At 52.1% G+C, this 14,746-nt stretch overlaps 1 protein-coding gene across 1 annotated transcript in view; it reads right to left on the reverse strand.

Moving 5' to 3' along the window:
* The window catches only part of ITGAV (integrin subunit alpha V), a 49,429-nt gene extending 34,942 nt beyond the window's left edge, over positions 1-14,487 (reverse strand). Inside the window, exons 1-5 of the mRNA XM_023762120.1 lie at positions 14,361-14,487; positions 8,382-8,473; positions 7,734-7,848; positions 4,267-4,328; positions 2,266-2,324 (exon numbers count right to left, since the gene is read on the reverse strand). Coding sequence (XP_023617888.1) covers positions 2,266-2,324; positions 4,267-4,328; positions 7,734-7,848; positions 8,382-8,473; positions 14,361-14,487 — 455 coding nt within the window. The remainder of the gene's footprint in view (positions 1-2,265; positions 2,325-4,266; positions 4,329-7,733; positions 7,849-8,381; positions 8,474-14,360) is intronic.
* Positions 14,488-14,746: the final 259 nt, after the last annotated feature.

Genomic DNA, 14,746 nt, shown 5'->3' on the forward strand with positions numbered 1-14,746 from the left:
TATAAGACAGTATTTCTAGTGTTGTACATGGATAGCGTATACATAATATACAGTAGTGCATGTATTCTTAGGAGAAAATAACCTGGATATTTAAAAGGTGAAGTGTAAGTTAGGGTACAAAGTGATTTAAAGCCCGGCCCCGAGTCTCCGCCACAGACGGTCTCACCCCCGTTTACGACGACACCCACGGCCCAGGACGCCCATGGCAGCCGCACCGTCCTCACTCACAACACAGGGAGGGCCCGGCCGGGCGGCACTCGGCAGGGAACGGACCAGCCGCTCAAACACGCACAGCGGCGGCTCTAGAACAGGCCGCGCCCACACCGTCCGGACTGGTTCCCACAGAGCTGATGAGACACGTCCCCCCCCAGGACCAGCACACCCGGCAGCAAGAAGAATAAATCTGTTTTATGTCTATTCGTGTAACGATGAGCATGCATTTCCTCGTGTGCAATTAGAGTTGCTGTTTTCACTGCAAAGCTTACAGGCCGGTGTCATCTCCTCCCACCCGCTGTCCGGGCCTGTAACTCACAGGGAGTCAGCCGTGGCTGCTCAGCGAGCGTGGCTCTCACACTGATCCCATCTTGGCCTGACTCTTCTTTTCTCCCTTCTCTCCCCCACCACCCCTTTCACTCCCTGTTACTCCCACTTCCCAGGCCACCTTATTCCCTTCAGCAAATCTCTCTTGAGCCTCCCTGCCTGTAAAGCGAAAGCGTGGTTCTCCCGCAGAGAACAAGTAAGAACCCGTAGCGTAGAGTGTGGGAGTAAAAGCAGCGTCCGGCCCACTTCACCCCATGTGGCTCGAGGGTTCTCCGTTCTCCCCAACCTGGCAACACCGCCAACACCCGAGTGCCGAGAACAGGAGCGCCGACCGGCAAACGGCTTTCTCCGCAGAAAATACACGTGTGTCTGATGACCAATGGAACAAGCCAGCAGAGAAGCGCATATGGTTAACGGTTCTGAAGCCGTCAGCAGACCATGGTCTGTCATGTGTTCAGATGGCAACATTATTAGACCTCCCAGAATGACGAAGAACATGTTGTATCTTCACATCAACCATCAATGCCAGTTTAACTACATCCTTTTGGAAATTAATAAGATCCTCTATTTTAAAAACTCCCAACACCAGTGGTTCTCAACCTCCTGGCCCTTTCAATACAGTTCCTCATGTTGTGACCCAACCTAAAATTATTTTCGTTGCTACTTCATAACTGTCATGTTGCTACTGTTATGAATCGTCATGTAAATATCTGATATGCAGGATGGTCTTAGGCGACCCCTGTGAAAGGGTCGTTCGACCGCCAAAGGGGTCGAGACCCACAGGTTGAGAACCGCTGCCCAACACACAGACATCATTCTTGCTGTCAGTGGTGAGGGAGAAAATCACCATTTCAATATCCGAACGAGCATATTCCAAACACTGTTAGAGCCGGAGCGCCCGGGACGCCACCACCTGCCCATCACAGCTCAGCCACACACTCCCTGCCGCTCCCGTCGCGGCCTCACAGCAGACACGGAGGACACGCACCAACACGGACAGGACTTTAACTCACTTTGTACCTAACTTACACTTCACCTTTTAAATATCCAGGTTATTTTCTCCTACGAATACATGTACTACTGTATATTATGTTATACGCTATCCATGTACAACACTAGAAATACTGTCTTATAATCCCTTTAAAAAACACTGTGTAACTGGTCAGTGATTGAACAGGGTGTCCCCCAAAATGTGTGTGTATTCTGAATGATTACAAAGTCCATGTTTATGAACACACGGTTCATTTTCAAAATCGAGTTATTAGCTGCTAAAGTGTATATACATTTTGGGGGACACCCTCTAGATTGTATTTTTCTATTTCTTTCTAAGTGGAATAAGCCAACCTGAGGAAGACCAGCATCACATGATCTCACTTATGTGTGGGATCTAATGAACAAAATGAACTGAACAACAAAGTAAGACCCGACTCAGGGAGGCGTGGAGCAGACGGATGTGCCTCGATGTGGGGGTGGGGGGACGAGCAGAGATAAACCAAAGGACTTACACACTCATATGCACAGCCCACGGACAGGGACAATAGGGGGGTGAAGACCTGGCGGGGGGGAGAGGCTGGGCAGAGAGGGGGAAAGGGTCGGAAATGGGAGACTCTGTAATACCATCAACAATAAAATATGTGTACACTAACATCATAATAATGTGAAATCTCACAGGGACACGGTAAGATAGGCGGGTGCTGATTAGCAGGTCATTATCGGGTGATTAACCATGTTAACCTACCTTGCCAATAAAAGCTCCCAGGACCACCAAGAAGCACTCTGTCGGCCTAGATTAAATCAGACAAAACGATGTATTTAAAAGCAGGTTCTTTAAACACGGGAAGCAGGGAGTTAAACACGAGAGCTGCATCGATGTACATATAGGAATGGAACACAGATACACATATATTGGAGCGAACAGGACCATAAACCTCAGACTCATCCAACTCAGTCTCAGGTATTCTCAATGTACCTTTTCTAAAATACAACAAAAATGAGAAGTTATATTCATTTAATAGATGAAAGTTAACGAACGTAACACAACACCCATAGACTCTGTGGCTCCAGGCTGCTTCACAAACTGGGAACAGAAGTTACCACAGGGTTACAACACGGAAAAAGTCACTCCTTCATATTGTATGTTACACGTGTGACTACACGGCAGCCTTCCCTCCTGAAATCCTTACAAACGTTTCAGCTAAAGGGAACCTTCAGTGTCCTGCAGACCCAGGCAGGAGCGAGATGAGAAGGCCAATTCCCAGGGTGTACGATACACACCCGTTACTCCGGGCCAGCACTGCTTGTACCCGAGCGAACCACAAGGCCCTGAGTCACGGCAGGTCGTGTTTAAGCCCCACATGTCGGAAACTTCTTCCTGCGGGAGGGAAAGGAAGTGACGTCCCCCTCCCTGTGCTCGCACAGCGCGTTCCGCTCTCAGCACCCTCCTGCGAGGCCGAGCGACAGAGACTTCTAAGTCGTCCGCTCTAAAATGACACCGTTCTTCAGGCAGGAGGCGAGGAAAGTGAGCGGCTAACTCAGCAATGACTGTTCCTATGAGAATATTCCTACCGGTGTCGGCACAGAAAACATGGACACTTTTTAAAAAACACAGTAGCCATTTGAAAATGTATCACGCAAGTTTAAACCTAATGTTTATCACCCTACTTTATCTCTTCGTTTTGCTCCCTTAAATTCTGAACTGAGAAAATTTTGGATTATGAATTTCCAATTGAGTAAATTAAAATCAATTACTTAGTAAGGAGAGCTAACCATAAGTGTCAGTACCTAGTCTAGAAAAAAAATTTAATGAAATATAGACATTTTTTAAGAAAGAAAATGCTTTATGATGATTATAGTTGATGTTCTAATAAACCTAAGGCACGCCTCCTCACATTCTATAAGAAAGCCGCAGGAAGCTTTCTGAGGAAGCGCTACTTTTAATCAATCAGCATATTTCTGAGATTTCTCTAAGAAGTGATTCATATTCTCAATTTCACATTCAAAATGCCCAGACCCCCTCCCCCCCAAATAATCACACAGACAAAACCCAGGAAGGAAAGAACTCAAGAAACTTTCCCTTTGAAAATATAAACCCAACTCTTATTTTAGGTAAAAGATAAAAACCATCAGCTCTGGAAAGCATGTGGGCCTCGTTAGAAATACGCGGATTCTGCCCTAACGGGTTTGGCTCAGTGGATAGAGCATCGGCCTGCGGACTGAAGGGTCCCGGGTTCGATTCCGGTCAAGGGCACGTACGTTGGTTGCGGGCACATCCCCAGTAGGAGATGTGCAGGAGGCAGCTGGTCGATGTTTCTCTCTCATTGATGTTTCTAACTCTCTATCCCTCTCCCTTCCTCTCTGTAAAAAATCAATAAAATATATTTTAAAAAAAAAGAAAATAAAAGAAAAATCAGCTTCCATCAAAACCAGAACACACGAACGTTCCAGGAACGCGTCTAACTGGGAATTTTAATGCTGAGTCGTAACAGTTATCTGCCATCCGCCGAGACGCCCCCCTGCCCTCCGGCCCCATGTGGATGCCAATTCCAGCAAAAGCAGCGTCGAGGGAGAGAACGCAGAGATCATCAAACACCTGGGCCACGTTCGCTGGCTGTCTGCCTGAAACAAGCCGTCGCTACCGAGAAGAGGAAGCATCGGCCGCTTCGTTTTAACCGAGACTGAGAGGAAGGCAGACTGGAGCCGGGCTGAGTTACTGAAATGAGAACTTACTTTCGTAAAATCAATGCTGAATCCTCCTTGACAGAATCCCTGTCCGTCAGCATCAATACTTTCTAAAATAAAAAAAAAGATTGGAAATGTACACAAGCCCCCAAAACAAGCGAACAACACACACAAGGACAACCTGACATCGCTGTGATGGTAAGACAGCGCGCATCTCACTCGCTCGGCACGCGGAGCGGCCGTCACGTGATGAACAGGTGCCCACGCGTGTTCTCTCGGCGAGGACCACGGATTAAAGTGCCCAGCCAGTCACCAGGCAACAGAAGAAACACCGCAGGCGGTGAATCTCCAACTTCTTACTTTTAACCACAAACCACAGCAAGGTTACATTTTATCACACACACACACACACACACACACACACACACACACCACCCAACGTGCACACACACACACACACACACACACCACCCAACGTGCACATACATACATAAAACAATTTCACAAAACAGTGCCACCATTATTATGTACCATACACTCTACCATTCTGTAGTTTATCGTATTTCATTCCTTTTTTTTTTTTTGATGACTGGTTAGGAACCACTATCTGACTTCATAAAACAATGACGAGTTGTGATCTGAGTTAAAAACTCCCCTTTGAGATTTCTGTCTCTTACTGTTATTATCCTACAGTTGGTAGGTCTTTGCACGAGTAAAGAAATACATACATTCCTAACACATCCATTTCTTACGTACATTTTACAGCCAATAACAACAACAGAATCTATTTAAAAAATAGTTCAGGACTTTCAGGGGACAGCCAGCACCTAACTGATGTTCTGTGAAAAGCAAAACACGGACCGCTCCTCACAACACGTTTAGTTCTGGGGTCGATGAACGCGGACGGCGTTAAACATGACACTTTCAGGTACTTTTACCTGATAACAGACTCCATCGTTCTACTCCTTGGGGGCGACCCTTTTGGGGGGATTTCTGGGCAACTGGTCTATTAATTTAAATGAAATTTAATCATGAGCAATATTGTACCTAGAATAGACGTAGGAATGAACCTAAAGATTTCCCCTTGTTTTATTCTGAGGAGAACAAGAAACAGCGAAAAAAAGGCTACTCTTCACTTGGCAGGGAATTTTCTTTTCTTAACCTACTTTCCAATTACAGTTGGCACACAATATTATACTACTTTCCGGTGTACAAACAGCGATTAGACATGTATATGCCTCGTGAAGCGGTAAATTCTTACAGCCAATGTCGCCATACAGAAATAATCATGCTGCAGTGTGACTGCATTTGCCTCCCAAATAGAGGAACCAAAACCGCTCTATCTTAAGTCATTAGGACAGCGTGCAAGGACTTTTGTCAAATACTCCCACCAAAAATTTTGAGCCCTTTTTTAAAAACTTGGGAACTGCCCCAAGATTACACACTCATATTCCAAATTTAGATTTTTTTTCCAGAAATAAACCTCTGAGTGTAAAGTCACCCGTGTAAAGTTTCCTCCCAGGAGGCGCGGGGAACTGCAGCGGGGTTTCCATCGACAGCACCTGTGAGCTCACACGCAGGAATTCTCTCTGACCTCAGGCCAGACCAGCACTTCCTTTACTCGGGTTACAGCCGGGAACTATCTCAGACTATTTATAAGGACGTCCCTTCACCGTCAGACTTCCTACAGTTTCCCAGAACTCCAGTTAGACACCACCCCTGCCCTTTAAAGTTGTCTGAACAGGAACACTATTTTTTTTAATGTGCGTGTGGTTTTTTTTTAATTGATTTTTAGAGAGAGAATAAGGGAGAGGGAGAGAGAGATAGAAACATCAATGATGAGAGAGAGTCACTGATGGCTGCCTCCTGCAAGCCCCCCACCGGGGATGGAGCCCACAACCCGGGTCTGTGTCCTGACCGGGAATCGAACCCTGACCTCCTGGCTCATAGGTCGACGCTCAGCCCCTGAGTCCCGCCGGCCGGGCAGGCACACCATTGAACGGAGTGCTAGTGCCGCCGTTAGGAATTTCACGTGGACCACGACCTCCTTCAGGGGAAGCTGGTGCTTTTATTCCTGCGGACGGTTACCCTTGCCCTCAGTGACGGCTGACGGCAGTGCTGACTGGGCAGGCGGAGCAGCTGTGTACGGAGCTTCCTGAGGCCCGCCCTGCTCTCAGCCCTTCCTGGCAGCATCTCACTGCCCACAATCCGCAGTCACCTGCACCTCGACCAGGGTCAGAGCAGCCAGGAGGGCCAGAGCAGGGTGCGAGCCCCGGTGTGTCCACCAGGAGGCGCAGGCCCCCTCTCCCCTCAGGAGCCACCCAGGGGCGGGGAAGCCAACTGGACATGAAAACCAAGAGGAGCTGTGTTCCCACAACATCTTTGTCGGGAGCGGGAGGCACACGCGCCTCCATCGGGCGTGGGAGTGAGAGCAGGTGCGTCCTGCAACGGGGGCTCCGCACTAGAGCAGAGAGGCTGGGCCTACTGTGCGCCGGCCACAGACACAGCAGGAAGCCCAGAGCACGTGTCATCAGGAACCAGGAAGCTGCTCACACAGTCAGGTTCCAGCCCAGGGTGTCCCCGTGGGTCATGCCTGCGGGGCTCAGTGATTGAGTGTCAACCTATGAACTAGGACAGTGATGGCGAACCTCTGACACGCGAACTCAGTTTTTTGGTTGATTTTTCTTTGTTAAATGGCATTTAAATATATAAAATAAATATCGAAAGTATACATCTTTGTTTTACTATGGTTACAAATATCAAAAAATGTCTACATGTGACACGGTACCAGAGTTAAGTTAGGGTTTTTCAAAATGCTGGCACGCCGAGCTCAAAAGGTTCGCCATCACTGGACTAGGAGGTCAGGGTTTGATTCCCGGTCAGGGCACAGGCCCGGGTTGTGGGCTCCATCCCCAGTGTGGGGCCTGCAGGAGGCAGTCGATCAGTGACTCTCTCCCATCCCTGATGTTTCGCTCTCTCTCTCCCTCTCCCGTTCTATCAATTAAAAAAGAAACTGTATTTGTCTAAAGTTCCCAAACTAGAGGACCCGTCAAAGTCACCCGTGGAATTTCTTTAAAACGCAGGTCCCAGGCCTGCCCTTGTCCCACTGAGTCAGAATCTCTGACGTCTGTTAGAAAAGCTCAGTGGAGCTTCTTTTGACTAAAAGTCACTAAAAATACAAGCTTCCAACATGGAGTATGAGTGACGACTAACTACGGAGGATGGAGACTCCTTCAGAGACAAGCCTGCCGCCCGCACACTTGTCCTGACTTTACGGTAACAGGACTGGCTTCACTTTGCTGTCATCAAACATGACAGCCTGTCTATACATGTTCACCCCCTCCCTCGACACGCGCACACACACACACATGTGCATGCACACACGCACATGCACACACACGCACACACACATGCTCACACACACGCGCGCGCACACAGGCACACACACGCACTCACATCCTTAACCATCTAGGCCCCCCGCCCTGTTCTCAGAGGGGTGCACATCCCACACGTACTTGACCGGCACGGGGCGTACTCCACGGTCCGCGCCCCGTCCTGAAGGAAGCAGGTGCCCACGGGCTCTCGCTCCTGCTTCGTCTCCGTCCTCCAGTGGTACAGCGGGGCGCAGGCCTGCCGTCAGAGGGGCCAGTGAGCGCGAATTCTCGGAAACCAGCGTCTCAGACCACCTCGCCTGCCCCAGAGCAACAGTCCTCTGACTCAGGGCTCCGATGTACGGATGGTGCGGATTTCCAGCCACGGGCAGGACAGGAGGGGCTGGGGAGAAGGCCTCGACAGAGACTCTGGGGCCCAGAACAGACCCCGGGGACACCCCACACTTAGAAAGTGAGCAGGAGAGGAGCCATTGAAGGAGACGGCAAAGGAGTAGCCAGGGAGGGGGAGGAAGCCAGGCCAAGACGGGGTCCGTAGCCAAGGGAAGGGCATGACTTCAAAAAGGGGTTGCCAGGCCAGGGTGGCTCAGTGGTTGGGTGTCGGCCCATGAACTAGGGGGTCACGGTTCAATTCTGGCCAAGGGCACATGCCCAGGACGCACGCTCGATCCCCAGTGTGGGGCGTGCAGGAGGCAGCTGATCCGTGATGTTTAACCATGAAACTCCCTTCATTTCTACATAAACCAACTACGAACAAATATCCAAAACACTCACCAAAATTTTGTCCTGCTTGGACCTCACGGATGCGCCAAACCACTGGTGGGACTTAAACTCCAGCGGGTCGTCCTTGGCATAGTCTCTGTTGCCTGAAAAACAGAGGGTGTGCGGACGCGCATCAAACAGCGTGTTCTAGTGCAACGGCTGGTTCCACGCAGCAGCTTCAACAGCGTGGCTCTGCTCAACCAAACTCCACGTCGCCTGTTTATCTCCTGCACTTTCCACCGAATCGGAAAAGATGCCTTGGCCACGTCTCAGGGTGTCACTGACCTCATCGATCGCCCTAAGGCGGACGTGGAACAGTAAGAGCCGTCGACGTTTTCCGGTTGCTAAATTGTAGGTAACTGACGATAAACAAATACTTATGATGCCGACTGGCCCCCCGGCAGCTCTCTCTGTGGCATAAAGATATTCACGGAAATAAGAGGCTACGAAATGCGGCTGCAGAACACCAGCCGCAGAAGGCCCCCGTCAGGGACCAGCGGGCCGGGCGCTGTGATGTCAGAGCGGAATCAGGAGCCAGGACGCCGCTCGGAGGGAAGAGAACTCAGTTCTCCTCCGGCTGCGTGACCGCGAAAACTACTCCCAAAGTCCCAGGCGAAAACGAGATAAAAATCCGTCACTGAAAACGAGATAAAAATCCCTCCCGCGGTGCAGCTCATGGAGGATGGGGAGGAGAGACCAGTTTGTTCATCTCTAGTTTGTTCTGCTGAAAATCCCTTCACAATCCTTCCTCATAAGTGCAAGAGGCCAAGACCAGTGTCGACATTAAGAATGCAGGCCCACGTGTGAATATCACCAAATGCCCCGAGTACCTCCGCTCTTCAAATCCGTTCCCTAAGCCGCACCCGTGTAGGGCAGTACGATGGTTATTCAATTCCGATGGTTATTCAATTCCGTTTTGGAGACTTGACATTCACGGACAGACATAAAGGATTAATGAGCATCTCAGTGATGCCAGCTGTCTGACAGGCAAGGGGAAGGGTGTACCCTTGTTCATCGTAATATTCTTTTTTTTATTGTTTAGAAAAATTTTTAAAACATATTTGCATTGATTTCAGAGGGAAAGGGAGAGGGAGATAGAAACATCCATGATGAGAGTCACTGATCGGCTGCCTCCTGCACGCCCCACACTGGGGATCGAGCCCACAACCTGCCTTAACTGGGAATCAAACCATGACCTCCTGGTTCATAGGTCAACGCTCAACCACTGGGCCACGCCGGCTGGGCTGAAAAAAATGTTTAATGTGTCAACCTCAAAGGCCTCGCTCTATCTGAGTCCCAACACCATGTTCCCCGCCCGTGGTCAGGAGGCTCCGTTTTGTAAGTAGAGGGAAGAGGAGGAGCAACGGACCAGTTGACACGCGTCCTTCACCGTGAAAACCAAGGCTCCCAGCAACGCTGGCTGCCTCTGAAGCCGTGTTCGCCATGTGGTCCCCCCTGGGAGCAACCACATCCGTGACCTGCAGGTCCCCAAGCAGCCCGCAGGGCCCTCACTCCATCCTCCCACGGGAGTGGAAGCCACAGGCCAGGTGCCTGCCAATACCCTCAGCACAGACAGAAGTGACCGTTCAAGACGGCTCAGCGTGGATATGGGTTAACTAATCATCATTAAAATGGAAAGGAAAACCACAGTAAGATATCACGGCACATCAGTTAGAATGGCTGTTATTTAAAAAAAAAAAAAAAGGATGAAGAAATGTTTGCAAGGATGTGGACAAGAGGGAACCCTTGTACACTGTCGGTGGAAATGTAACTGGTACAGCCAATCATGAAAAAAACAGGCTGCTCAGGAAGTTAAACGTAGAGCTGTCACATGACCAGCAACCCCGCTCAGGATTCACAGGAAAAGGCAATAAAATCACTGTCTTGAAGGGTCTCCGTGCTCCCAGCACCCACAACAGCCAGGACACGGAGGCCACCTAACTAACCGCCTCTGAGGAACGAAGGGAGGAAGAGCTGAGGACCCAGGATGAGGGCAGCGCAGGCGGAAGGCGTTCGCTCCTCCCAGATCCGCAGCTGAAACGCAGAGCGATCACCGAGCAGCCAACGCAGACGAGCCGCACAGAAGTCTCCCGACCGGGACGGACAGAAGCCACATGGATGGCAGGAGCGGGGAGTCGAGCAGGGCTGGCCCCACTCCGCGGCAGCTGAGAGGAGGGGGGGTCCCTTGGCGGCGAAGGTCCCCCTGAGGAGCGTGGGGTCAGGCCCACACGGGGAACCCCAACCCCGAGCCCCAGAGCCGGGGAGGGCACCCACATCACATCGGCTGAGGAAACCACGGAGTGTCCGCCGCTGGGGGACCTGGAGCTGAAATGAAAGGCAGATGTGCCCCGACAGCCGGCGTGCCCGAGGTCATGTGATCCCCGTGCTGTCAGTGACATCACCGACGGGACACACGCACAGCGACCCCAGGACCAGCCCCTCTCAGGAAGAGGTGAATCACCCACGGGCGCGCGCCTTCGGGGTCACACCGCAATCGCTGTCCTTCAGGACTTTGCTCCACAGGCAGTTCCCTCTTTTAACCGCCCCACCTGGGAACACGCGACAACACGCGACAGCCTCAGGCAGAGGAAGTGTGAAGGGGCGGGGCCCTCTGTCCGCACAAAGGGACAAGCAGCTCAGGCCTGACCCCCCCACCCCACCCCCCACCCCTCACCCCCTGCTGCAGCGGGTGCCACAAGGGGTGGGAGGGAAGTGAAGACACAGTCATGGCCCTGAGGCCCCCCAGGCTGCGAGGCCCAGGCCCCGGGCTCCCCAGGAAATGAGATGCGGTCAACGCAGAAGTGCCCGTGGGAGGACATGGTCCCAGGCCCCGGGCAAGAAAGAGCCCCGACTTCTGCGCATCATTCTATGAAACACCTCGGACCGTTCGTTTCCTTAGATCTTCCAGATCTGTGGTCGGCAAACTGCGGCTCGCGAGCCACATGCGGCTCTTTGGCCCCTTGAGTGTGGCTCTTCCACAAAATACCACGTGCGGGCGCGCACGTACAGTGTGATTGAAACTTCGTGGCCCATGCGCAGAAGTCGGTTTTCGGCCTGGGCGAGTCTATTTTGAAGAAGTATTGTTGACATTTGGCTCTGTTGACTAATGAGTTTGCCGACCACTGTTCCAGACAATTAAACAGTTTTTCCCACAATAGTGAGAGGAGAAGACACGTCCCCCATCACATAAACTAACATATTTTATCACTTTCAAACATCGAGTTGAGCCCTGGCCGGTGTGGCTCGGTGGTTGAGCGTCAACCTACGAACCAGGAGGTCAGGGTTCGGTTCCCGGTCAGGGCACGTGCCCAGGTTGCAGGCTCGGTCCCCAGTGTGGGGCGTGCAGGGGGCAGCTGACCAATGGTTCTCTCTCATCATTGATGTTTCTGTCTCTCCCTCTCCCTTCCTCTCTGACATCAAAAAGATATATTTTTTAATTAATTAATTAAAAAAATAAAATTAGATATAATTTTTTCCAAAAGCAAAGAGGAGGAGTGAGAACAGCAGAGCCAGGAGGGGGTACGGGGAAGGCCATGTCCCGGACGGGTGTGCGTCTGTGCATTTACAGAGTCGTCTCTCCCACGGGGACAGGAACCAAGGCACCCCCCCCCCCCCAGCGCCCTCCACCAGCGAGTGTGCGAGGTTCGGCTGAGCAGCGGAGAACACAGGCCCTTTGAGAGCGCCCCCCCGCATCAATGCTGGCTTGTTCCCCAGTGAGGAGACGGAAATGCTCCTGAAAGCATCTAGCAGTTCAAGACAAAAACCCTTTGCTGACGGCTTTTGTTTTAGAGCCAAGTCCATGTTAAGCCTTAAAAAAGGGGGAACGTGTCAGGTCAGCGTGGCCCAGAAAGAGGCTTTAGAGCAGTGGTTCTCAACCTTCCTAAGGCCGCGCCCCTTTAACACAGCTCCTCGTGTGTGGTGACCCCCAATTTCATTGTTACAAATTGAACATAATGAAAGCACAGTGATTAATCACAAAAACAATATGTAATTATATATGTGTTTTCCGATGGGATTAGGCGACCCCTGTGAAAGGGCCGTTCGACTCCCAAAGGGGTCTCGACCCACCAAAGGATCCTAAGAAAATTCCGTTTGGGCAAAACATCGCAAGTGTTAAAATAGCAACTAACGGCACAAGTGAGTCGCCTGGTGACACAGGACGGGCTCACTGACCCCAGGCTGCCGGCCACTCCCCGCTGGTCTCGTTCTGCACCGACCACCTCTGGAGAAATGGTGTCATTACACAGAAAAGGAAGCCCCAGCCGGTGTGGCTCAGTGGATAGAGCGTGGGCCTGCGGACCAAAGGGTCCTGGGTTTGATTCCGGCCAAGGGCACATGCCTGGGCTGCAGGCTCCTCCCCGGCCTGGGCCCTGCCTGGGGCACGTGTAGGAGGCAAATAAACAATGTCTCTCTCTCACATCGATGTCTCTCTCTGCCTTTCCCTCTCCCTTCCACACTCTCCAAAAATCACCGGAAAATATCCTGGGCTGAGGATTAAAAAAAAGAAAAAAAAGGAAAGGAGGGAAGAAAGGACTTCACACAGTCACAAGCTTCAACTGTTGGCCCCACCACCATCAGGGCGCCTCTCCTGGCTGGGCTCTCGGACTCGCCAACGCCCAACGCCGAGCCCGCCCGGTGGTGCTGCCCGTCGGCCTGCAGCTGCTCCGTCCAACGGCGTTCACCCTCCGGGCGCCGTGTGGGCAGAAGCCGTGCTATCCAGCCGCTCAGCCACTCGGAGTCATGAGTCCCATCGGCAGGTAGAACAGGAAAGGCGAGCCCGGCCGGCGTGGCTCAGGGGTTGAACATCGACCTCTGAACCAGGAGGTCAGGGTTCGATTCCCGCTCAGGGCACAGGCCCGGGTTGTGGGCTTGATCCCTGGTGTGGGGCGGGCAGGAGGCAGCCGGACCATGATTCTCTCTCATCATTGATGTTTTTCTCTCTCCCTCTTCCTTCCAGTTGTGATACAATCAGTCACTAATGAACGACAGCTGATCCTGCTGGTCACTGTACATTGTGCTAGAATGCAAAACCCCGACCCGTGTCACGCGGCCTCACAGGTCTTCCTCCCTGTGAGGAAAGCCTGAGCCGGCCGGGGTCCTTTTGGGGTTCCCCGTGTCAGCCGCGTGTGGAAACAGCAGGGCCTCATGCAGACGGCTCACCTGGAAAAACCGGGCACGTGACCGCTGCCTCCGGGCCGGTCTGATGACTGACACCCACTCTGGCGCCGGTCACGACGGCAAACGGAACAAACAGCCCACATCACGGTTCCCGTGTCACTGACACTGCCGTTCCCGGAGCAAATACGGTTTAGGACGAGCAGGAAGTAACAATGCGGAAAAGGCACTCACCTCCCCAGCTTATCCTAAACTCCGAGCACAGCCAGCAAACCAGGAGCATTTGAAGAAAAGGGTCAAACTCCTGCACATGGAGAGCGTCACCCCACTTCTTTGGGGCTTCCTACGCTTTCACAAATGTACAACACGGGTGCGTGCAGGATCATACACAGGGCAAGCCCCCAAAGCGTATAAAATGTACATGTAAATGAATAGTGACTAATTCCAACGGGTTACATCTGAGAAGAAGGAAACATCCATTGAGCTGTCAGCTGTTAAAGCTGTTACATTTGGGGGAACACCCTCTACCTTATTTCACGGATCTAAATGCAAAACTTATTTTTTTTTATTGATTTCAGAGAGGAAGGGTAAGGGAAAGAGAAACATCAGTGATGAGAGACAATCATGGATAGGCTGCCCCCTGCACGCCCCCTATTGAGGATCGAGCCCACAACCCGGGCCTGTGTCTTTGACCGGAATCGAACCTGGGACCCTTCAGTCTGCAGGCCGGTGCTCTATCCACTGAGCCACCGCAGCCAGGGCTACATATCTTATTTTAGTAGAATTTTACAGTTACATTAAAGCAAGCACTTTCAAAAACCAATATTCTTAAAAAACCAAACAGCAGCTTTAGCCAGGGGCCGGCCCCGCGTTTACCTGTGGCGTCGAACTCGATGGGCTGGCACCGCCGCGGGGAAGCCCAGTCGCACTTGAGGACCTGGCCGCCCTCCACGATGCCCGGCTGCGTGGTGTTGGCCTTGGGCGCGCCCACCAGGAGGAACATGCTGGAACCAGAGGGAGAGGCGTTAGCCGGGCACAGAGCAGAGGCTGTGCAATGGCACCTGAGCCCCAGGCCGGCCGTCCCTGCTCCCGCCCTCCAGGGTGGCCCCTGGGAAGGCCCCTCCGCCCTCAGGACGCCCCTCCGAGTGCTCTCCTCACATCACCTCCCACGCCCGCCTCCCATCCGCCCCTCCAGGCGACCTGGGTCCCCCCTGAACTCGAGATGCAGGAGGGGCAGAGGCAGGAGGGGCAGAGGCCCTCGG

Source organism: Myotis lucifugus, unplaced genomic scaffold, assembly GCF_000147115.1.
Source record: "Myotis lucifugus unplaced genomic scaffold, Myoluc2.0 scaffold_234, whole genome shotgun sequence".
In the NCBI taxonomy this organism is placed as follows: Eukaryota; Metazoa; Chordata; class Mammalia; order Chiroptera; family Vespertilionidae; genus Myotis; species Myotis lucifugus.